The sequence below is a fragment of the Ochotona curzoniae genome, unplaced genomic scaffold (assembly GCF_017591425.1).
Source record: "Ochotona curzoniae isolate NIBS_2020 unplaced genomic scaffold, NIBS_Ocur_1.0 contig_3190, whole genome shotgun sequence".
NCBI classification, from domain to species: domain Eukaryota; kingdom Metazoa; phylum Chordata; class Mammalia; order Lagomorpha; family Ochotonidae; genus Ochotona; species Ochotona curzoniae.
Window position 1 is genome coordinate 12,623,120 of NW_024465751.1, and position 25,898 is coordinate 12,649,017.

The 25,898-nt window shown below is 41.9% G+C and overlaps 1 protein-coding gene across 1 annotated transcript; it reads right to left on the bottom strand.

The window, feature by feature from the left end:
• Window positions 1-624: 624 nt before the first annotated feature.
• On the bottom strand, window positions 625-24,582 carry MAL2 (mal, T cell differentiation protein 2). Its single transcript, XM_040979380.1, has 4 exons — window positions 24,452-24,582; window positions 10,862-11,032; window positions 4,924-5,085; window positions 625-899 (listed from the first exon to the last, which is right to left on the bottom strand). Exons 1-4 carry the CDS (start codon window positions 24,578-24,580, stop codon window positions 828-830), a joined length of 534 nt encoding a protein of 177 aa, XP_040835314.1. The 5' UTR covers window positions 24,581-24,582; the 3' UTR covers window positions 625-827.
• Between the last annotated feature and the right edge of the window lie 1,316 nt (window positions 24,583-25,898).

A 25,898-nucleotide genomic window follows, 5' to 3' on the forward strand; every position in this document is an offset into this window, starting at 1 on the left:
TTGTTTTCTCATACCCGATACTCTGCTTGCATCATCTTGATGAACTTTATGTCCCTCCACAGCTAACTGTTTGACCATTATCTAAAGGCATCATGATTCCTGCAAATTGAGACTACGTATTATGTGGCTGTTGTTAATAAAGTTTGTAACCTGTCACAATCAGCACAGTAAAATACAGAAATATAGTTAAAATTTCACACCAGATGTCAACAAGCTAGAAGATGTAGGCCAATCTAGACTGCTTTGTTTTTGTAAATAAAGTTTTATTAGCAAACAGCCACTCAATCATTTACATATTATCTGTAGCCGCTTCCAGTTACAGCAGAATTGAATAATGACCACAGAGGCTATGTGGCACATAAAATCTAAAATGTTTATCACAAATTCTTTACAGAAAGAGTGTGCCAATACTCATTTTTTATTACAAAACAGAGTTCAGTAGGGAGTCTATTTAAAATGTATTTTTTTAAGGTAGTTTTTGTTTTCTATTAGAATTTAGATCATGTGACTAAACAAGCAGAGTAAGGGTAACAGTTTTATATAAACAGTTTCTGTAGACATTTCATAAACCTTAGAAATGGAAAGAAAGAGAGAAAAAGATAAAGGCCATTTCTCTGTTAAACATTAGACTACTTAATTAAAATTCCCCTACATGACATAAACCAAAACTTGCCCTTTCAATCTCTGCATCAGAGAAATCATTGTTGGAATGTTGTTACATCTGGACAAAACGGTATCCAAATTGATCAGACAAACAAAGTAGACAATAAAACTAATAAAACTAATGACAATAAAACTAATGCAGGACTGTCAGTTTCCAAGGAGTGTCACGGTCGCCATCTTCGTAAAGCTAGACCCAAACTGCAACCATAACAAGCTGTTGTCACAAAGGCAAAAATCTAAGAAAAAAGAAAACAAAAGTTGACATGAGATTTACAACACTTACCCTAACGAACAACTCTAGGAAGATTGCTTTTGATGATGTCTACTGATCTGACCTCAAACCTTCGTGATCTGTATTAGCATTATCTACCTCACTCCATTGCTCCTTCCTTGAAATATCCAAGTCCCTAATGATTTTCTTATTTGCCCACAACCTGATGTCGAACATTTGCTCACATGCCAAGCTCGGTTGTTAAGTATTTGTTAAGTCTCAAACTGTTTTCAAAAGTTCAGCAAGAGATAAATAATAGTTATTTTATAATTTCATTAGTGATTTTATAATCAAAGAAAACATAACTGCCACAACCAGAGGATGTCTGAAGTCACCTCCCACTGGAAAGTGACATTCAAATTCAGCAGAAATGTTACATAAATGAGTCATCTGACTGGTTCTTTCTAGTTAGGAGATAGTCTTTATGCAAAAAAAAAAAATCTGCACTTTATATGAATTCTATTCCTTAGTCTTCAGTTAGGATTTTTTTTAGCATTAATTACATGTACACTGCTATATTTGGCTCTCACACTTTTGGTGCTTATGATTTACAGAAAACCACAAGACAAAGCAGTTCAATAAGACAAAACTCAATTTAATACAGCAATTAGAAACCAGAAAGCCATAGTTCTGAGAAGGAATATCACAGCCACCCCCGGAACATTCTGCTGTTCTCACATGTCCGCTGTTGGTTGTTCCCTGATAGCTTTCTCATTTAGCCAAAACCCTCTGAACGAGAACAATTGCTTTGACATCTATTATTAGTAAAAACGAATTTTCCCTCTCAGGTACAATGAAAGAAAATGTGAAGGACTCATTTTAATGTCACAAGTGAATGACTCATACATTTTAATGCACTAAAACTCAGCAACTGAAGAGTCAGTTCGACTGGAGTGCATGGATGCAAAGGGAGCCAAAGTAGAACCTGAGGCACGGCAAGGTTTACTGAGGCAGCTTTACCTACGCAGAGGAAGGGTCAGTGATACCACAGACAAAAGTCACAGAAGGGTACCACCAAGAACAAAATTCTGTGAGAAGAACAACGAAAGTGGAACCAGAAAGGCACAGTTATGTTGGTGTAAATCCATTCATTTATTCATTTAAAAAATAGATTTCTTTTTTGTTCTATTCGAAAGGCAGATTTTACAGAGTAGAAAGACAAGAAAGAGAGAGAGGCCTTCCAACTGCTGGTCACTCTCCAAATGGCCGCAATGGCAAGAGCTCAGCTGAGCTGAAGCTGGGAGCCAGAAGCTTCTTCCCAGCCTGCCACGTGGATGCAGGGGCCCAAGGGTTCGGGCCATCTTCCACTGCTTTCTGAGGACATAAAGAGATAGCTTGATCGAAAGTGGAACATCCAGGACATGAAGCTGTGTCCATATGTGATACCACCCCCTAACAGGCAGAGAATTAGCCTGTGGTGACACCATGCAGCCCCTCATTTCCTTATTTATTTCAAGATTTATTTATTTGTATTGGAAAGTTTGAATTACAGAGAGAAGGACAGAAAGAAAGATCTTTCATTTGCTGATTCACTCCCAACATGATCGCAACAGCCTGGTCCATGTTAGGCCGAAGCCAAGAGACAGGAACTTTATCCAGATTTCTTAGGTGGCTGACAGGGAACCATGTACTTGGGCTATCTTCTACTTCTCAGGAGCATTGACAGGACTAGCAGTGGAACACCTGGACCTTGACCAGCGGAGGACACTGGAATCATAGGCAACAGCTTTGCCTGGTGAACATTCAGTGACATGAACCAATCCCTTAGCTCTTGGGTGCCTAGACTTTTGTGAAAGTACAAACACAGAACTGCTATCAACAAGGCAACAACCTAACAGGGGCAAAGAGAATGTGGAACACAATTGAAAAGGAAGAGTCAGAAGTTAAGAAATGTGTAAAGGAAAACCCAAAGTAACTGATCACTAATGGGGTGTGAAAAGAAGGCAACTCAAGTCAACTCAAGTCCCTGAGCTTTGTTCGGTGAAATTTTACAGCTGCTTATTTTTCTTTGTGATCTTTGGCTTACACATGATTTATGAAGCATGATGGGGATGACTGGCCAGTGCAGTGCTTTTTAAACAGAGATGGGCATCATTCCAGGCCAGTCCCAGGGCTTCACCTGGGAACTGGAAACTCATCTCTTACATGATGAGTTTTTTTTTTAAGATTTATTTATTTTGATTGAGATACAGAAAGAGAGAGAAATCTGCCATCTGCTGCCCATCTGCTGCTTCACTTCCAAAATGGCTGCATCAGTCAGTGCTGCGCCAGTGCAAAGCCAGGAGCCAGGAGCTCCTTCTTGGTCTTCCACGTTGCTATAGAGTCCCAAAGTCTTGGACCATCCTCCTCTACTTTTCCACGCAGTATCAGGGAGCTGGATTGGAAGTGGAGTAGTTGAGACTCAAACCAGGTGCTCATATGGAATACCAACACCACAGACAGAGTACTAACTTGATACACCACCATGTTGAGTTTTTAAGTAAAGTTTCATGAAATAAGATGTTTTCAATTAACTATATATATAATGTATTTGAAAGAAGGGTGGGAAAAGGGAAAGAAGGAGAGAGGGAAGAGGAGAACAGACACAGAGACAGTGATATAACAAAAGAACTCCCATCCAATGGTCCATTTTTTAAATGCTTGCAATGGCTGAGGCTGTTATGGGGTGCACCAGGGGTGGGAGCCAGAGCCAGGAACACAGCTTTGGATTTCCATGCGGTGGCAAGAAGTCAGTGACTTCTGATTTCCAGCACAGATTCAAGACCTAGAACTGGGGAGCCAACCCACGGACCTGAACGTGGGACTCAAAAATCTTAACCACTACACTAAAAGACTGCTCTGCCTTCTTACAAAAGAGTTAAAATCAGTGACATAAGCAGAAACTTCTCCAGGCTAGAAATTTGTCTTCTTTTGTTGGAAAATAACTCATTTTAAGCATTCAATACATTTTGCTAAATCCTAACAGACTTAGGAAACTTCTGGTAACAGGTCTTGAAATTACCTCTCTTCTACTCTCCAGATCCTAGACTCGTGTTGCCCAATGCATTTGCCACTAGATATCAGCCACTACTCAAAGTTATTAGAATTGAGAGCAAAAAGTTCAGTTCCTCAGTCATATCAGATACATTTACTTACCTAGTAGCCACATGTGGCTAATGGGTACCATATCTGACACCACAATCAAGGAAGTCCCTACCACTGTAGAAATTTTCATTGGATAGGAGTGTTCCCAATACGTTTTGATGGCTATAAGAAAGTACTTGCTTATTCATACGCTACGTGCGTAAAGTGTTAAAACATTTGTTTGACTAACATGCTAGACAGTCATGCTAACTATTAAAGCATTTCAGGAAATAATTTGGACTTCCGACATATTAACAATTCTTTATAAAACAGGTCTTTTCAAATAATCTGTATCAATACACAGAAATGACAACTTTACTACAGATTAAAAAGGGTTACAACAAATCCCAAAGTTTGCCTCGCAGTGCGTTTCCTCTGGATGTCATCTATTGTAACTGCTGGCATAGCTGTCTCCTGCACTGTCCCGCCTAGACTTCCTCAATGGTAGGAACTACAAGTTATTCACCCCTTAACCCGCACTCAGAAAAGGACCTATCACGCAGAAGACCTGCAGTAAACAGTCACAGCCTTAAATAAATGATAAATATTGGGTACCAAAGAGCAAAGCTGGGGACAAATTCTCCTTGCCATGTCTGAATGTTAAAAGAGGTAAAAAGCACAGTTAATTCCTTTCTGCAAAGACTCAGCTGGGCAGAGCTAAGCTGAACTAACGGCTTGTTGTAATTTTTTGTGCCCTGCTTCAGTCAGCCTCACCGCTAGGGATGATAACAGTACGGTGTTTGGAGGGTTATGGTACAAATGACTATCATATGCTGAATGCTAATATCTCTTGGTAAAGAGGGCCCTGCTGCCTGAGGAGATGGAGGAGAGAGCGTGCTGCCGTACAGCCCTCACTGAGTACTCACTGTGGCTGCTACATTGATCCTATACTGGTTGTCATTCAAGAGTGGCTGCAGCAGCGCGGTGGTGGTCATGTTGCAATGCAGATTGTGCAGGGACGTGGCTGCTGCTTCCAGCAAAAAGGCTCCAAAATAGAAAACAAACACTGTAAAGTGGCAGGCAAAATCCTGAAAGAGGAGAGGAAAGACATCCACAATGAAAAACAATAATTCTCTTATTATTTATTTCAAACAATGAAGTTTAAATTCAGGAAGCCATGTTACATATATTTTTTATGTATTCTGCTTGTTTACCAATTGTATTATGAATGTCAGGCTATTAGAATCCCACTAAAATCAGTGGATGCATCTTAATCGGTTTAGCGAAAAATCTTCTGATAGACTGAGTTTTATGATGAAATGCAGTTTCAGTGTAGATTAAAATGTCTCAGAGTTCATAATTAGTTAACATAAGATAAAACTGTAGTACCTAATAATTCTGAAATTCAAGAAAACTAGCATTCTATGACATATATTTAGTCAATTATATATCCAACGTTTTAAAATTATTTTATAATTGATACATTCGAGCTTACTACTTAATCTTCATTCCACACATCGTAAGTTCCAGAAGACATTAACATTTTAATTCAAAATACATATTCACATATTCTATTAAAAACAAATACATCATATACTTCTACAAAAAAATCTGGAAACTCGACTTTTACCAGGCTATTTTACATATTGCTTGCACCAATGTGAAATGTAATTCTATTAAATAATCTTACCTGAACTGATATGTCGCCCACACACTGATCTTTAACGTTAACAGCTCCCATCAACTAGTTACATACGTTATTACTCATCTTTATAACCACATTTATTAACTTCACTTTGCAGAAAGAGAACTTCTGTTCAGTTAAATGACTGTCCCAGAGCCACATAAAGATTAACTTTGGGACGGGTAATACAAACTCACATAGCCTATCTGCTTCCAAAGTCCACTTTCTTTAAAAAAAAATTGACAAATTACACACATACATCATGGAAGAGCTAAATTGAGCTAGGTAACACATCGAACGCCTCACATACTTTTGAGGCCATTTGAAGTATATGCTCAACAATTTTTAAGAACATAGTAGATTGTTATTAACTACAGTTACATTATTGTACCGATAGATACTCTGGAGTTAATATTTCTTCCTAATTGAAACTGTGCATATATATATTTTTAAATAATATTGGAAAGGCAGATTTACAGAAAGAAGGAGAGACAGAAAGATTTTCCATCTGCTGGTTCACTCCCCAAAAGGCTACAGAGGCAGCAGCTGAGCTGATCTGAAGTCAGGAGCAAGGAGCCTCCTCTGAGTCTCTCATGTGGGTGCAGAGTCCCAAGGAATAGGGCCATCTTCTGCTGCTTTCCCAGGTCATACTCGGAGAGCTGGATCAGAAGTAGAACAGATAGGGCACGAACCAACACCCACATGTGATGTGGCGCTTTGAGGTGGAAGATTCATCAGTTGAGCCAATGCACTGACCTTGAAAATGTGCATATTCTTACCAACATCAATTTGAAGCTTCCTGTCTGCTTTCATTCCCTGGCAACCACCATTCTACCCTTTGTATCTAGAATTCAGACACGTACAAGTGTAGTCATATGGTGCATGTCTCTCTATGCCAGATTTCTTTCACTTGGCATTACACCCTCCATGTTCATCCAGGCAAATGCAAGTGACACGATTCCTTCTTTTCAGAGGCTGAAGAGTATATTTGTAGGAGGTGCTTTGAAAAGTTCATTGAGAAATGGAGTTAATGGGGTGAAGTTGTAGCACAGCCATATAAGTTTTCACCCATAACACTATGCTCCTCTTTGAGCCCCAGTTTGAGTCCCAGCTGATTCACTTCTGATCCAGCTCCTCGATAACGTACTTGTGAAAACAGAAGATAGCCCAAGTGCTTGGGCTTCTGCACCCACAGAAAACTAAGATACAACTCCTGGCTGCTGCGGTTGGCTCAGTCCCAGCCACTGTGGCTATTTGGGGAGTGAATCAGAGGACAGAAAATCTCTCTCTGTGTTTATATCCCATCCTTTGTAACTGATTTTCAGACAAGCAAAAATAAATCTTTCAAAAAACAGAATTGTCTGATATGATACAATATAACTGGGTATGTAGTAACTGTGTAATAAAGACTGTTATATCCAGTTGTGAAGATACAATGCAGTAGGCATCTCTACTTCCAAGTCAAAGATGGACTTCCGATGAAATTCTTAGATATAACTTGACAACAGGATGCTGGACTGTCTGCCATTGTCTGTACCAGAAACGTCAGGATACACTTAAATAACAGAATAATGGAATCCTGACTACTTATGAAGTACTATGCTATGGTAATAATATGGGGGAAAAAGATGCGGGGAGGGTACTTGGGGAGGGGTTAGGTGAAACCCCAGAGCCTATGGAATTGTGTCATAAAATTCAAAATAAAATAGAAGGGAAAAAAACATGCTGAATTCAAATACAGGCTAATTTTGGTTCAAAAATTTTGAAATCCATGTATAATTTTTCATAACATATATTTTCCATGAAATTTCTGAAAAATCCTGCTTATATCATATTTTTAAGAATCATTCACCCTAAACAGTAGTGCCAGGCACTTAGGGTAATTGCTTGTCTTGGCTCCTGTAAACAGCATCCGAGTGAACACGGGCGTGCAGATTTGTCTTACTGATCTCACTTTCTTTGGACATACGCCCAGCAGTGGGATTGCTACATCATAGGGTAGTTTTATTTTTAAGTTTTTTTAAAACCCTCAACATTGCTTTCTATAATGACAGCACTAATTTACATTCCCAGCAACAGTAAGCAAATGTCCACCTTCTTTCTGTCAAACTGCCTCTATTGTGGATGTAGCAATTTTAAAAAAGAAATACCACACTACCTTGGCAAGTGGCCAGGCAACAAACAATACTGTCCATTGGAACTGTCTTGATATACCTAGAATCATCTGCTAGCACAAAGTTAACTAACCAGAGGCCAGAATTAATTATTCTGTTCGAAGTGTTTCCTATCAAGCACCTCTTATTTGTAAAGTGATCTATTCTCAAAAGATTTTAAAATAAGTGTTTCATACTGGTCACATATCTAACATGTAGAAAAAAATGCTCACATGCATGTGTGTACTCAACAAAAATCCATTGACGGAATGGAAAATCCAAATTCAATGATCACTAGTTACAGGGATGCAATGTAACAGAGCTGGCTTCTAACTATAAATAAGAATTGAGAGAGTATGTTTGAGTTTATCAGAGACTCACGTAGCTTACTAAGGTGGAGCCTCAGAGATGGTTTGCCTTCAAAGGAAGGACCAATCTTGTCGACAAGGCCTGCTGTAATCTGGCTCTTGTCTTTTCCACTGCCCGATTCTTCTGAACATGAGCCATGCTGTCCTCATTATGGTATCTAGGAAGCCCATTACAGCTTAAGGTTGAAACTTTAAATATCTTTGCCATGAAAGATTCGTCCACAACCAACTATTGCTTGCTTTTTCCCTCTTCTTTTTATACTTGACAACTTTTCTTTTTGCCTTCCTTTTTGGAACTATAAAAACTTAGCTGTCATTTGAAGACTTTCCTTGTTTCTCTTTTTCTTTCACAGGTGTCACTACACAATAAAGTTCTTGTACTCCTCATTCTATGTGTTTGCGCATCTTCTCCAGCCACTCTTGAAGTCAACTGAGAGTATACTCTGAAGGGCTTGTGGAAAAGATACAATGTACAATTTGTGGTAATGGCAGTGACTGTTGGGACATCAGCAAGGTCCACATGCTGGTCTGACGCTAGGAGAACCTGGTGGCTTTTAACAACTTGAGGACAGACTGACTCATTTATATGTTTTTTTATGGGAAAGCAAGGCATTTGGAAATGGAAATTTAAGTATCTATTTGTAACCTAAATAGGGATCCTTAAGCTTTATCGTATGACCTAGAGTTGGGAATATTTTTCTCATTACTAATGAAAAATGAAGGCAAAAAATGTAGGAACACACTTCTCTCAGCCACCCAAGGACTTACAAGGATCTAAACAGTCTCAGAATGTTGAAGGGATTACAACGATCACCGATGGAATAATGCAACTCAGCACAAAGCTAAGCACTTTATCACTCATTATTTCCATTACTCCCTAATGGCATCTTGGGAAACAGATACAATTATTTGTGTTACACAGAGGAAGAAACTAACATTCAGATAGGTTAACTATTTGACTAAGACTATACAACTGTTAGGCAAGCCAGAGATAAGCTCATGCATGATAGTACATGCATGACTGTAACCACGGAACGCAACCTCCTTCTTGACTTTATAGGAATTGTGTGCCACTTGCCCTTGGATTGGTTTAAAGGGCAGCCATATTCTCTGGACTTAGCTGTTGGTAATATTTGGGATTACATGTTCCCCATGCTCTATAAAATATACACATATTTTCCCCTAACATCTGTCCTCAAGCTTCTGGATAAATTGCTGTATTTGAAAGTAACAGATAAAATACTTTTAAAATGTCCTTGAGGGGTTGGCATTGTGGTGCAGAGGATTACACTGCCACCTGAAACACAGGCATCCTACATGAGAACCTACTGCTCCACTTCTGAACTGCTCTCTACTCATTTGCCTAGGTATAAAGGGAAGATGACCTCAGGGCCTGAGAGGTCCTGCGATTCAGGACACCCAGGGAGAGCTTTGGGCTCCCAGCTTCACCTGGTCCAGCCGTGGCTGTTGGGAGCACGTTGAAATGTGAATCAGAAGATGGTAAATATTTTTCCCTTCCCTCCCTTCTCCTCCATTCCCTGCCCTACCCCTTTTCTCTTTCTCCTTTCCTCTCTCTCTCTCTCTCCTTTATTTTGTAACTCTGTAAGACAAATTAACAAGTAGTTTTTTAAAAAATTCATTAAATATGCACAATATGTGGTTAAACTGTGGTACAGTGGGTAAAGCTGCCAACTGAGTTATCAACGTCACATACGGGCATCAGATCATGTCCTGCCTGCACTACTTCTAACTCAACTTCTGCCAATGGCCAGGGAAAAGCAGCAAAAGACAACTCAAGTACTTGGGCGCCCCAAAAAGCCATGTGGGACACCTAGAAAAAGCTCCTGTCTCCTGGCCATTCTAGTCATTTGAATCAGCATAAGGAAAATTTTGTTCTCTCTCTCTCTCTCCCTCCTTCCTTCTCCCAATCCTTTTTGTGACTCTGCCTTTCATATGAATACATTTATAAAAAATAAAGAATATGCACATTATGAAAGGACTACACAAGTATCACAAAACTTCTGTATTGAAATATTCTTACAATTCTATTAATTGTATTTTCAAAGAACTTTTTAATGTAGTCTTGTGTATTCACGTTGACCGGAGGACTCAATTAAGTTTCTAAAATAGGATCAGAACCTTATGGAAGGTTCTTCATGAACTTCACTAAATCACTGGGCCATTCTGAAACTATCTCAAACAGGAAATGACTGCAGGCAAGAAAGACACAAGGAAACAGAAAGCAAGATGATCCAATTTGATGTAATCAATTTAATTTAAAAATTTGTGTTAAAAACTCATCAACTCTTCATTTAGGACAGGAATTAACTGTACATATAAAACAAATTTTTCTCAGTATTTTGAAGAACAAAATATATAACCACTTGTTTGCCTGAAATAGAAATAAATGAAACATTTCAAGATATATGTAACAGCATTCATCTCCCAAATGTTCATGTTCAATTAACATTTATAATGCAAATCATCTGTCATATGAAATGAAAGAGGATTTCAAGAAAAGTCATCTCAATCATCAAAGACTAATACATGATTTCTCAGTTCTAGCAACACAAGCATTTCCCAAGGTAATATTAGAATGAGATAGTTTACAAGTTTGTCTTATTTTCTTACAATACATTTCAAATAAAAAAGTCCTTACCAGAAAGTTCCAGTTGGCATTAATTTGATTCACCATCCCAGAGAGGAACATGCCCAGGAAGAACAGGGAGAAAAAAAAAGCTCCCACAGACACAAACATGACCCATCCTTGTAGCAGAGGTAGAGGAACATTGGAGGAGGCCACGAGAATCCAGACAAGGCCCCCAAACAACTGAAAAGAAAAAACAAAGAGGGTAGCAAGTTTGCTAAACAATATCTTGTAAAACATAATCAGACACCACCCCCCCTTTTTCCTTCTCAGACCCACCCTGCCACCCCATCCCTCAACCTGTCCCTGTCCACGGGAGATGCTTTCTTTCCTTTGGTCTAACACCAGGCCTGATGCACATTCACAGCTCTATCTTCATGTTGGACTCTCTTCCTGAGCCCCCAAAGAGATCCAGAATTCTCCTATTATCAACAAGTAACTTCCTTTGACTCCATTGCTTCTCCAACTTCTCACTCCATTTACCTTTATGTCTCTTTGATGCTTCTCCTCACAACTGCTCTTCAAGCTGTGATAAATGGGCTTCTGTTCTCACCACTTCTTAGAGAATGTTAGTAAACAACTACTACAACTTTCTAATTTGTGACATCTAAGTCATTTTTATCATGACTTATTTGCACATTTAATATTACTGTCTACATCCAGAAAAGTTGCGGTTGTTGCACATGATAGTAAACAATAAAAGCTACCATTATTTATGTTTTACTATGTGCTTAACATTCAGCTAAGTTGGTATTCCCAGACCTAATAGTCAATAAATACCTGTTCTAAGTCAGGCACTGTGCCAGGTGTTGGGAATAAATGGTAAAAATATATACTTAGTTGTTGCTGTCACAAAGTTCACAATACAATACAGGAAATAGGCAACTAAGCAAGGGATGAAAATGCTGCTTTGTAAATGTCACAACTGGGCAAACACCAGATACTGTTGCCTTCACAGAGATGGCTCTCAATTTTGATTTTAAAAGTTAGGAAGCACTTTCTAGAAACAACCACCCAAAGGACAGGCCAGGGGGATGAGGCAGGAGAAGAACCTCTCAGGGTGGAGGATGAATTCTGAGCTATCTAGGGGGAGCAGAGAGCTTGTCTCAGGTGAATAACAGAGTTGGGCATGACAGGAGTTCCAAGAGAGGATGGAGAGAGCCGCCAGCTCGATTCTGAGCTCCTGAAAGCCAGGCCAAGGAGCCGAACTTTACTCAAGGGCCAAAGGCAGGCCAGCATCCTCCTGAGCAGGAAGTAGCATGATCAAGACATGTATTTTAAAACTTCCTTCTAGCTACAGTAAGAGAATAGACTGGAGAACCAAAAACAAAGGGCTTTGAGGCCATGCAGGAGACCACAATGAATCACTGTCAACAAGAATCCAAGCTCCAAGGATGAGAGATGGGAATGGATAAGGACAAGTGGAAAAGCTGGCATGATGGTAGTTGGGAGATTGACCAGATGAGAGACATGGCAAGAAAGGGAGTAGGGAAGGGAAAGGGCTAGCTGTCTGGCTTCAGTAAGCAGGATGGCCTGAGAGAACAACAGGATGAGAATCAATGGGTAAGGATGATGAGCTTTGTGAACTCAACCTGGCACTACAATTACAGCAACAAAGCTTGCAGATCCTTTGTATGATATTCCAGGCCTTCTGTCATCTGACCCACCATTTTTATTCTGGTCTTCTGTGACTGAGTCCCTCTCATTTTTGGATTAGAGAGGTAAAAAAAATTCACATTTCAAAAATAAAGCTCTTTCATATCTGAGTAATCTGACACTTGCTGGCCTAGAATGTCATTTCCTCCTGAGGTGTTTTTGAGAGACACGATCCATTTTCAATCTTGAGCTTATAAACTGAAAAATCTTTTGTGAAATTTGTCTAATGCTCAGTTATGTCTTCCTCCTACAGGCAGCCTTCTTGTTAAGGAAGTGTCATGTGGCTTTGAAGACTGACATTGAATGCCTTTGGATTTTGGTCCACTTGTACTCTCAAATTGCTTGATGTGTCTCTGCATTTCCAAGCCATTTATTTATGGACTTAGTTATCCTTTCCTAACTATCAGGCACCATGCAAGATTTATCACCGCAAAAACCTAGACAGTGAACTTACTCACAGATATCTCAGACAAGGGAGTCTTTCTCTGTTTTTCACACATACACATACAGAAGGCTCTCAAATATTTGCTCAATGAACAGAAAAACCAATGTCCCTATGAGAATAGCTTGAATTTCAAATATTAATGTCAATAACCATCTATATCTTGGCTTCTCAAACCCCTAGATGATATGCAAATTGCATTAAGTCACAGAAAGTTAAAAACAAGTTTAATTCAAATTTTAAAGAAGGCCCAAGGTAGGAATTGTGGCATCATCGGGTAAGCCGCTGACTGCAATGCTGGAACCCTATGAAGGTGCTAATTTGAGTCCTAGCTGCTCAGCTTCAGATAGAGCTCCCGGATAATGAGCCTAAAAAGCAGCAGGAGATGAACTACGACCTTGAGTTCTCACTGCCCATGTGGAAGACTCAGATGGAAAGACTGTCTTCTGGCTGTGGTCATATGTTGGAGTGAACCAATGGATAGAAAAATCTCTCCTTCTCACTTGTGTGTGTGTGTGTGTGTGTGTGTATGTCTGCCTCTCCCTCTTCTGTAATTCTACCTTTAAAAAATAAAATATTTTGTAAAAGGCCCAGTGACAAAGTTTGCTGTGACTTTGAAGAAGCATTGCTGAAAATAAAACAAATTACCATTTGGACAGCAGTAAGCAAAGTACTGATCTAACAACTCTATGGTTGTGAAGGCATACTTAAAGTTCTGATTTCAAATCAAACCTTACTAATGAACCCAAAGTTTTATGAAATAAATCTAAGTCATAGACATAAATGCATATTGAATTTCTAACCACCATCTTATCAGTGACTTTGACAGAAATAAACTTGTTCCTGGTAAGAGATTATCTACCCTTTAACAAATATTTGAAGGTGATAAGAACTTCTTCAATGGACCAATATTTCTTTGCTTCCCAGCTTCTCCTTTCTGGTATCCTTTTCCTACGCTCCACCACCACCAGCCAATACTATGTTAAATAGAGGTTAAGAAATGTACTCCCTTATTCAATGCCTACTAATGCAAGAGGCATTTACGAAGAACCCATGGTAAGTGTAAGGGGTGGTAAAGAAAAACCGGCCACTGCCTGCAAGGGAAGGTAGCAGTGCACAGAAAAGCACTATGATTTAGGGCCTGTGAAAAATCTCTCTATAAAGAAGAGGCAGCATGACCCATTGGAATTGAATACAACATTAAGTAAAATCCTGTGCAGGGCCTCAAACAGGCTAGCCCCAAGCCTGCTGTTGGGCACTGCAGAACACTCAAGAAAAAAAAAAAAGGCAAGATTTTGTCTCCAGAGCTCTAAATAAGAGAGAAACAGACACCATGAAATCTGATTCAGGAGCAGATTGTGATGAGTGCTATAAAAATAGCTGAGCACAGTGTGCTCTGAAAGACAGGGAGAGGGAGGATCTAGTCAAAGGGATCCAGAAGGTGGGCAGAGGAGGCGGGTTCCGCAGCAGGATTTCAGACCACACTTTGACAGCAAAGGCCCAATGTGAGGCAATGTGGAATAGCTGTTCTGTCATACTCCAAATTATAGCCCTTCCAACATCTTGGCCTCTTGGAAGGAAATCCAAGCACATCTATGGAAAGTAATCAGACCTGCGTATTCATTTGTGGTGTGTGTGTGGCATGGGAAGGAAGAGGGAGTGCATAAAAATGATTCCTCCCTTTCGGTGACATAAAAACATACTCTATATCCCAGGGTCAGAGGGACCATGCAATGCAGCTGAGCACCAAGGCAGAGAACATATGAATCCCACTGTGGAAAGCTACCTTCCTCATTTCAAGAGCCGGGCACTCGCATGGCAGTGGATCACTGTAGCCTGCACACATGGATACCATCCCTCTAGGATTCCCTGGACAGAAGCTGTGTTTCCCTTTGAGCTTCCCAACCTGGCTCCAACCGAAAAAGAAATAAAGGAAAAGAAAAGGAGCTTTGAATGACCCTGTCAATATCCAGTGTATTCATATCATCAGAGTTTGGGGCCTTAGGAAGCTCAGAGAATTCAGTAGTGTAAGTATCGCTGCCTAGGCTGAGTCTCTAAATGGAGTCATGTATTTAGAAGCCCAAAGAAAGGCAGAAAAGTGGTTAAAATCCGTGAGGCAACAGTTCATAAAGTGCCACAGCAAATGCAGACGACGCACACTGAGAAAAAGCATTAGGAGTGCCAGGTTTCGTTTGAACCTCACTTCTGACTTGTTGTCTACCACCTCTGATAGTTATGGATCAAACAGCAAGTGCACTTTAGCTTAAAATTTCATTAAGGAACACAGTCAGTGCTCATGATTTTAAATCTGAAACTGTAACAAGTTGTCCGCCCTACAAAAGTAGACACCTCCTAGAAACTCCTACCATTCACTGCAGTTCCTCTGTGAGCCAGTTAACCCCGTCTTGCCAGTCTCACTCCAGCTCAACCACCAGAAGTATCTGAGATACAGGTATTCAATGGCTGCCCTTTCCTGAAACAACCCACCCTATTTAGTGGTTTATCAAATAATCTTCCCTTTAGTGTGGTCTCTGCAGGCCACAAGGTTATGACTTGGCTAGATCCCTCGCTTAAGCAAACCGCAGAATTTTTTTTCATTCACCAACTACACAAAAGTTAACCCTGAGTTAGAGTTCAGACAAGTTTTCCCTGGAAACTAGACTGGGAAAAACACACAACGCCATGGGAAGAGCTGCTATTGGGCAAGCAGCAGTTCCTGCATTCCGGGTGCAAGGGCGACAGACTTCTTCTCTTGCCGCCTGTTTGGTCTGCTTATGTTCCCAAATGACTTCCTTTAAGAATTTATTTTTTCCTTTCCAACGGCAATCCTTCTTAATAATCTGCTTACAATCACTCCGTCACATCTTAGTGATCATTTTCAAATCAATCAGACACCTCCATTTTCACATATTCTTTGCTGTACTAAAGAAAAAGAATAATTCCTATTCTGACCTGTTTTAATTAAGGTTTGGAATGACAGAAGGGAAAGATTAAGTGAATCTGAAGAGAGAAAATAGGGCTAGAGTGCCCCTAAACATTTCATTATTAAAATGTTCTGTTTGTAGCATATAACTTTTCTTTCTAATCCTATGTTACCTACATATTTACATTCCATTATTCTATTGTAGCAAAAATGAACTGCAAGTAAACCCAGAGGAAGAAAGAAAAGACAAATTCGCTCTCAGTTTTGCCTGCAGGACCAGTTTGAATAAGAGGCTAAATCAAGTTAATGATGATAACAGAAATATTAGCTAACATTTACCAAGCTCTTACATTCCAAGCACTGTTCTAAGGCTCTTATTTGTACCAAGTTAGTACTTAGAAACTCTAAAAGATAATTTACCTTATTTCTACTTTCTAGATAAATTACTTGAGACAAAAATTCGTTAATAACCTGTCTTAAATTACACAGCTAATAAATGTTAGATCTTGGATTTTAACTTGGCAATGGACTTTCCAGACCATTATGCTCATCTTCCTCTCTCAATGTTTCTTACGATTTTCCTGCTATTTCCAGAGGCATATAAAATTAAGTAGGTTATTGCATATGTACAGTTGGAATACATAGTCCACAACTCATGAGGCACATGCTCTACAAAAGGTTAGAACATTTTGTCTACTGGTCAACTTCTCTTAGTGTTATGGATTCTTACTTGCTGGACAGGTACATACACAAGACAGCACAGTTATAGAAGGACTTAACATGTTCAGAAACATACCACTCAGAGATATATTCCATTTTACAGCCAATTTGTATTTTGAAAACATCTGTTACTTATTTGAAAGGCAGAGTGACAGAACGGGGGGGAAAGGAGGGAGGAAGTTAGCAAACCGAGCTAGCAGCCATGAATTCCCTCACAGACTCTCACACAGGCATCTTCTACTGCTTTCCCGGTACATTAACAAGAAGCTATATGGGAAATGGAGCAGCCAGGGCCTGAACAAGCATGCCAACAACACGAGCAGCAGGCTAACCTTCTGCAGGGCAATGCTGGCCTTGATATTTTTAAAAAGCTAGAAACACATTTCAACCAACACAATATAATAACCAGGTCGGGAAAGCATAGATTTATCCACAGTATAGATGCAGTACCAGGATGAAAAAGCAAGAGCCTACTGCAGCCCTCCTCTCATAGGTTTCATTTTCTCTGACACATTCTTTTGGCTAACACACTTTCCGCACCCCGTTGCTTGCACAGGCAGAAGACTGGCCATATCTGTCCATTCTCTCTGTGCTGCAGTGACCAGACACATTTTTGCCATGTCTTGTAGGCAGATCTGTGGTTAGATGTCATCCCCAAGTGCTTGCATCATTGCTAATTTATGGATCCTTCATGATATTTAGAACAAATGCAATGAAATCACAGATTTGCAGATGTTGAGGCTGCTGGCGTGTGAGATCATAGACACCAAGACTGTCTGCATACATCTTGGAATACTCCAGGTTGAGGGTGGTGCTTGGTACGGAAGATACTCCACTATGTCTCCCTTGCGATGAAGAGAAACTACCAAGCATGTATGACAAATTGTTTCAAAAGAAAATGCTCTAAAATGCACTCTGTGGTGCCAGGAACACACTGCTGTCTGGAGCCCAGTCTTCCCTGGTACATGACAGGTCTTCAGAAAGAAGCAAAACAACTACTGCAGAAGGAACATGCATTTCTCAAATTTCTAGTTCTGACTGGCAACACTCCCCACCAACCACAGGATGCCAGAACGCTGGGATGTGATATTAGGTAATAACTGGTACCTCTTGATTGTCCAGTTCACAATACCCTGCTTTTTAAACTTTGCACCCCATGACCTATGAGTATTGTACTTACCACTGGAATTTTGACCAGAATAAGTCTTATTCTTTACTCCACTTCCTCTTTCCTCTAGATGCACCCCATCTGACCTCTACTCATGCTGACTGGCAGAGGTGTGAATCACAGACTTGTTTTCTTGTCTGTATCTTTGCTCTTTGTTTTTACCTTAAATTAGGAAAAGGTAAACAAGGCTAATCTGAAGAAGCCAAGAGAAATTAGATATACAGCAGAGGCCTGCATGTAAAAACACTAATTGCAAAGTAAGTTTTGATTTTTAGTTTCATGTCTGAAAGTTCTAAAAGCTGATTCAGAGTGATAAAAAGAGTCCTTTCTTTCTCCCCCTTTTATCCAAACTTTCATTTCAGTTTTTAAAATTTCTATCAGTAACTTAATAAGAAATGTGTTCTGACACCTTTAATTCTTGTTCATAACTTCCTTTGATTGTTGCAAACCTTCTTTTCATGTTTGCAGGTATCTACTTATCACGCAAGTTAGGAATGTGTCTGCATGCCAAGAATCCTACAAATTATTGCTTCTATTCTTTCCTTTTGCCTCCTCCTTCTGAAAGCTATTACACAAAAGGCTGGCTCTGAAAGAACACAGCCCTCTCGTCTAAAATAGGACACTCAGGAAATCCAGGTCAAACTGTTGATACCTGGACAAGAATTATGGTATTTTAAGAACTGAGTAAGACTTAAGAGGTTATCTCCTCCAAAGCTGCCCTTTTCCACTCCAGCTAACTTCTGCAGAATATTTTCACATGCTGTTCAGTTTGTACCACAGAACAGGCAATGCGTATTAAGTACTGCACAGCATGGTTTTGAGTATGCCAACTTAGTTTCTGCCTTTGTCATTCTACAGTCCTTTCTATTCAACCGTATCAATGCAGATATGCAGTGTCCATAACACTTACTACTAAATATATCTCTATTGGGCTCTACAAAACAAATCTCTCCTTGACTTTTCCCTTTGTATCTCAATGTTAGTCTTTTTGTTTTTTTGAAATTGTTTATTTGAATTGCAAAATCAGATATACAGAGAGAAGAGAGACAGAGAGGGACATCTTCCGTCCCTTGATTCACTCCCCAAGCAGCCTCAATGGCCTGGAACTCAACCAATCTGAAGCCAGGAGCCAGGAGCCTTCTCCAGGTCTCCCACAAGGGTGCAGGGCCTCAAGGCTTTGGGCCATCCTCGATTGCTTTCCCAGGCCACAAGCAGGGAAGTAGGGCTGCCAGGATTAGAATCTGTGCCTATATGGGATCCTGGCGCATGTAAGGCGAAGACTTTAGCCACTAGGCCACCATGCCAGGCCCTCAGTGCTAGTCTTTACAGCAATTTGGTTTAAAGGTTTCATTCTTTTCAGTTCTTTGTATTTTTACAGGATTAACATCTGCTTAGAGGCAAACATACTTAATGCAAACAGAAAACGTTCCATCACAGTCAGTTCCCTAGATCAGAAAGCTATACATTGAAATATTTGTGTGTCATTCAATCTATGGTCAAAGCTATCCATTGAAAAATGGTCTGCAAGCCTGTATCTGCACCCTGTACAACGCCTCCCTCCTTTTCACCCGTCCAATGACATTTACTTTTCTGGTATAGTTCCTCCAAGTAGTATCTTACATTTAAGCTTGATCTAGCATCATTTCAACACTTGCTACATTTCACATATGCAGTCATCTTCCTAAATCTCCACTCTCCCTTCTGCTTGGCCCTTCTTTCTTTGTATGTTCTGATTCTCAACACCCATCATCTACACTATTGCAATAACCCACCCTACTGATCTCCTTGTCTTCAACCACTGCTATACATCCAAAAACTACTAAGTCTGATCAAGTTTATCCCTGTCCTTCAATAGTTCCTCATCACAGACATAACGGATTCTAACTTTCCACCAAACATTTCCCAGAAAACTGCAAACTGAATCAGGCTGTTGGTTTTGTCATGTTTTTCCATATTCCCAGTAATCACATCAAAACACTAACAGTTGAAAGGATCTTCATGTGGCGGTCTTTTCTTTTCTCTAAAGTTTGTATATGCTCTTGCTTTATTATTTAAAGCTAAACTCAAATTTCACCACACAACTGAAATGGCTAATCCTGCCAGTGGGCAGATATTCTTCACCCTGACTTGCACAAGTTTTGATAAACCTATTTTAAAGATTTATTATTATTTTTTATTGGAAAGGCAGATATACAGAGAGGAGAGACAGAGAGGAAGATCTTCCGTCCGATGATTCACTCCTCAAGTGAGCACAACGGCCGACGCTATGCCGGTCCGAAGCCAGGAGCCTCTTCCGGGTCTCCCACGTGCGTACAGGTTCCCAAAGCTTTGGGCCGTCCTCAACTGCTTTCCCAGGCCACAGGCAGGGAGCTGGAAGGGAAGCGGGGCCACCGGGATAGAACCGGCACCCATATGGGATCCCGGGCGTGCAAGGTGAGGACCCCAACCACTTGCGCCACTGCGCAGGGCCCCGATAAACCTATTTTAACACTTCATGCATAACATTGCAATTTTTGTTACTTCTATATTCCTCTATACATTAATTTATTTTTAGGGAAAGAACTATGTTAGCTGTCTCAGACCCAAGGCACAAAAGAAGGCTTGATGTATAATTGTTCCTTATGAAGTGTTGAGTCAATTAACATTCTTGTTGTATCCAAAGTACTGAAGTCACAAATGAAAAATAACCCTAGGATAGTTCCCACAGAGATAACCTGGGGAATGTAAATGTTTTCCAAAACATCAAAAATATGGCACATGCTAAATAATGAGATTTCCTCTTGTGTGAGATTAATACAGAGTTCCTTTTTCCTGGGCAATTTGAAAGACGGTTTCATTGGCAGCAGCAGCCCTAAATATCTTCCTCAGTGGAACAGTAAAATGCTCAGGTGTTACTTTTTATAGATAGACCCACCTGGAAAATGTTCCAGCTATAGTCCACTTCACATACTTCACTGTTTCTTCTGGAATAATAACTATTTTTATTCATTTAGTTTGTTCTTCACTAGGTTATAAGGGCTTTCAGGTGATGAAGGGTACACATGTCTTTGTTCAGAAAAGTAACTTGCACTCAGTCAGCATGCAGGAAACACCTGACGAGTGCTTTAGAAAACACTCATTCAGGGAACAATGAAGGGCTTGGGAAATGATAGCGTTCGAAGGCGATGTTTTCCAACTTAAGCTAAAAGGTTTCATTCTGGAATACTACCTTAGGATTAAATTCTGTGGCAAGCATGTGTTGGTAAGTAGAACTGAGGACCAAACCCAAAGGAATGATAAGTCAGGTACACAAGACTGAACCATGCCCACCTCAGGAGAAAAAGAAATACAAACAGGCGAAAAGAAAGCATGCACGTGACGTAATATTCTCCACCTGCGAACAAGAGCTCTGGACTGCTTAACATGGTCTGGAAGGCTCTTTCTACCTCTTGTTCAATTTCCAAACATGATTTACTGCTTAGATCATCAATGGAGCAAAATAAAGGGTTTGGGCAGGAATTTTGTAGTTAGTATGAGAACTGAACCCCAAGATCATGGGCTTAATAGTTAACTATTGGTAGCCCAATTCATCTTCATTGCATATCATTTTCATAGGTTAAATTTCAGTAGGCAACACCACATTAATGAAAAAAATGTTGAAGACAACTGGATTTGAAAGGAAGGTCAAAAGTAGGAGAGATTAGAGATACGCAGACACACTGAAAGAGGCTATATAATGGGTCCTCAGCAAGCAGATTAGCCAGCATTTAGGACTATGCTAAGGATTTAACTTAGAGTGAAGCATTTCTGAAAGGCAGCCAAGGGGTTCCAAAGATTTCAAAGTAATCAGAAAAGTAGGGGGAAGCTGAGAAACCTGTGGACAAGAGTGCTTCAGAAGTTTTTACTTGGGTGCCATCTGCATATCTGTTCCAGATGAGCATTCTGTGTGGAGAGGTAAAAAGGCAACACTGGTTTCTGCTCCACTTAAAGCATTTGATCCAGTCCCTAAGCATTCCACAAGGATGAGGTCAAGGCTAGAACTACAGCTTGGTTACCACTTGGTCTCTTGGTTCCCTAAAGCACGAGCCTCACTGGGAGATTCTGATCATTTTTAAGGAAGGCTGTGTGTGAGAAAGTTGATGTTGAAGTAGAAGAGGCACTAGAAGCCTCTTGAGATTAAAACCTATATGACGTCGGGACACAAGAGGAAAAAAAACAAACTAAAAGGGCATTTGGGAATGATGCTCTTCTATTACTAAGTGTCTGAGACACGTGTCAGGTAAAGAAAGCCAAGGTAACAGACATTAACAAGGGTAGACCAGGTGCTTCTCTGAATCTTGGATCCTTTCTATGATGGGCATACAGAAAGTTTTAATGGAGAAAATTCACATTTGCATGGCAAGCTATCTTCTTTACAGAGTCTTGATGAATGATGCCAACATTGATATCTAGTCATGACTGTGTGTTAGAATCTTTGGGGAAAATTTCATTAAACAACAAGAAAAAACAAAATCCCAAGAACACTAACTGATTCTGGATGTTTCGGTAGAGACTGTTTTAATTAGCCTGGACTGGCAACAGTATTTTTAAAAATAGTCAAGGTACTGAGTACAGAGAGTGTTGGACACTAACTGCTGGGCTAGATTTGAGAGAGATAGAGATACAAATGGAAGGGAAAAGAAGGGGAGGTGACTGGAAGACCGGAGGAGGGGTGAGGGGATACAGGAGAGAGGAGAGGAGAGGGAAGGGGAGAGGAAGGGAGGGGAAGGGAGGGGAGGGGAGGGGAGGAGGGGGAGGAGGGGGAGGGGAAGGGAGGAGAGGAAAGGAGAGGGGAGAGGGGAGGGGAGGGGAGAGGGGAGGAGAGGGGAGGGGAGGGGAGGGGAGGGGAGGAGGGAAGGGGAACGGGAAAGAGGGGAGGCCAGGCGAGGAGAGGAGAGGAGAGGCGAGGAGAGGAGAGGCGAGGAGAGGAGACTAAGTCATATTCCATTCCCTTCTCTCCTCCTTAGAATTAGGCCTTGTTTCCAAAAGTGTGACATGACCATAGGTAATTCTTCAGACAGTACCTGATATCATACGGAAAAGCCTTCTCTGATATACATATAAATATACTTGATAAATATTAGAAATACAGAGGCAGCAAATCAAATTTGAAATTGTATGTATTTCTTGCTTAAGATGAGCTGAACAAAACAGTAACATGTAGTGAGTCAACTTGAGAGAACATTCTATAACCTTCAGTGGAGGAAGAACGAGAGACAGAGTAAGCAAACATTTCTCAAAGAGGTAGGCGAACACCTGGAATGTCAGTAACACACCTGGAATTTCAGTAACACAGAACTAAGTAGCATCAGAATCTACCAAACTTGCCTTCCTAGATTACTCTTGCATCCCGCTCCCCCACTGCAGAGCCCCTGCCCAAAGCGGCCCTCTCTGCTCCTCTCACGCACACGCCAGTGCCTAGTCCTAAGCATTTAGATGCTCTAGAACAGAGCTCAGATTCGACCGTTCTCCCCTGGGCTCGCGGTCACCATCCAACTACTGGGGTCCTAGACGACCCTTGTGTTTCTTCTTTCAGATTCAAATCTGACCTAAACTTAATGTAGGGGTTTTTGACTACCTTAGCAGAACAGGACAAAAATCAAAATCAAAACAAACCAAACAAGACCTGCAAGCCTTGCAGCCTCAAAAGCTTAACAGTGAAACACATGCGACCCAAATGCAGGTTACGCAAACGTAAAGGGAAGGCTGAGGGGAAAGAGGAAAAGCCCAAACTACACAAACAAAACCAGACTACAGAAAAGGCCTTCCCTCGCGAACATTTCACTCTGTATTTGCCATTCTCAGGCATGATGCAACCTTGGTTGCCCAATTGATATTTGCACATTTCTTCCTGTCCATAAAAGCTTCCAACGCCACAAAATTCTTTTTAAAAAGTTCAAGTTTGTAGACCACAAAGAAAAATCCAGGCGATCCTTCACCTGGACCAGAAGAAGTATGCCAAGGTGTGTGGGTTGGTGTAGGAAGAGTGCAGGCAAGGGAAAAGGCGCCAGGGCAGGCAGAGAAGTTCGTGACAGCCACGCTTCCATCTTTTCTCCACAGTTCCCACGCCCACTTGGTCAGGAACCCCCAAGGGCATCGCGCATACCTCACCTTTCTCCCGGGCCGGCCTCCTGTGCCCTGTTCATTCCCCAATCCAAAGGGCACTCACGATGGCAAGGGTGAGTAGTAGCGGAGAAACCAAGCCCAGTTTGTCAGCCCTCCTCCTCTTCCTGCTGTTCCCCGCCTTCGCTTTCCACGTTGTGGAAGACTCCCCATTCAGTCATCGGTTACACCTTTGCACCACCCAACAAAATGGCAGGTTGGCAACCGGCGAGGCCCAGATCGCTGGCTCCCGCTCTAGCCAAGCCGGCCCTAGGCCAAGCTCAAACACCACTTTTCTCTCAAAGTCCCCAATCGTCGGCCCCGCCCGATCGCCTACCCCTCTCCCCAGGCCGTTTCCACCGCCAGCGGAGGGGAACAGGTGCCCGAGTAACAGGTGCCAGGAAAACGGGCCCAGGCGCCCGCTCCAGGTATAGGGAGGACCGGGTAAAGAGAGGCGACCGAGAGTGAGTGCATAGGTGGAGAGTGGGGAGGCAGGGCTGGGACTGGGATGCCGCGCCGCCCGTCTTCCTCCTCTCCCCGGCGCGCGACCCTGACCGCACCTGCCCCACTTACAATCTCCAGGCAGACGAAAGCGCCCGAGTAGGTCCGCAGGATGGCGAGGCCGGAGGGCAGGTTGACCCGGGGGGCCGGGAACGACACCGCAGGGTTCGGGGGCGGCGGGACTGACCCTGCGGCCGACATGCTGCCGCTGCGCTGCTGCGTCTCCGCGCGCCGCCGCCGCCCGCTCCCGCCTCCGCCTCCCGGGCTGCCGCCGCTCGGGTCCGCGGGGTCCGGGAGCGCAGAGCGCGAGGGGCGTGCACCTCGGCGAGCCGGGCCCGCCCCGTCACGTGGACGCAGGTGAGCGCACCTCCGCCCGGGGCGGTCACGTGCACAGGTGCGGCGGCCGCCTGGCACCGTCCCTCCTGCCCTGCTCTCTTTGCCACTCCTCCGCGGTGTTCCCCAACACCCAGCCCGGCTGCCCTGCTGTTGACTTTTTACGGTCTCTCACTCTCAGTTTGCACCTGTTTTCCTCATCTGGCTCTCCGCCCTACTCCTGTCTCACAGCCCGCCGTGACCCGGAGTCCACAATTCGACTAGAGGACAGGTTTGGGGGCTGTGACTCAGGAGGTAAAATCGGAGTCCCAAGTTACACCTGACAAGAGAAGGACCCGTGTTCTGAGTGGGATCTCAGCGCCAACACCAACTGGCAGCAGGTGAACTTGGCCTAACTTACCATGTCGGGACGCGCACATGAAACGGCATAGCTAGCAAAGGGCAGGGATTCAGCACAGACTAAACGCTTCTCAAAGTGTAGCTGCGTAGCACAATCCTATGCTTTGGACACATGATGCTGCTTGGAAGGTTGTGGTTTCTACACACACAAAAGAATTTACTAGTTGTTTTCACTTATGAGAAGATAACTTCTTGCTGTTGCCCTTTGAAACATTTAAAAACATTGTAAAGTGTGTTTGAGAGACGGGAGAGGAACGCCCACCTGCTGGTGTGGCTCCCGGAATGCCTGCAACAGTGAGGGCAGGGAGCTAGGAGCCAGCAGCCAGAAACACCACCTGGGGTTCCTGCCATGGGGAGAAAGGCCCAATCACTTGAACTTGATCCCCAATGGTGAGAAGCTGGAATCGGAATTGAAGTTAGAACTGAACTCACCAAGCCACAAATGGCATGTAGCTGCCTCTGGCAAGGCCTTGCCCGCTGCCCGGAACACCTGACCCAAAACTTACATTGATTTTTTTTTTTTTTATGAAGCGTTCTGAGTATGATTTAGATCTCCTACTTTTAATGCCAACATTTTGTAAGTGAAACAGAGGAGAGGTGAATCATTTTCTCAAAGATCAGCGGAAGATGAACGAAGCTGCAGACACCAGCACACCCGGTGTCTAATTTTTAAAAAAAAAAAATGCTAGTGAGCACGCTGAATTTTCCAGTTGAATCTCATTCTTGTCTATCAGGTTTTGTCTTTGGGGAACTGTGGTTATTTGTATGCACTAGTCAGCAAGTTTAG

Excerpts from the sequence above, each read along its gene's own strand:
- MAL2 (XM_040979380.1), bottom strand. The coding sequence starts at position 24,580 with ATGTCGGCCGCAGGGTCAGTCCCGCCGCCCCCGAACCCTGCGGTGTCG. Across the intron at positions 11,033-24,451 it reads CTTTCGTCTGCCTGGAGATT|TTGTTTGGGGGCCTTGTCTG; the intron begins GTAAGTGGGGCA and ends TTTTCTTTTCAG. Across the intron at positions 5,086-10,861 it reads ATGCCAACTGGAACTTTCTG|GATTTTGCCTGCCACTTTAC; the intron begins GTAAGGACTTTT and ends CTCCTCTTTCAG.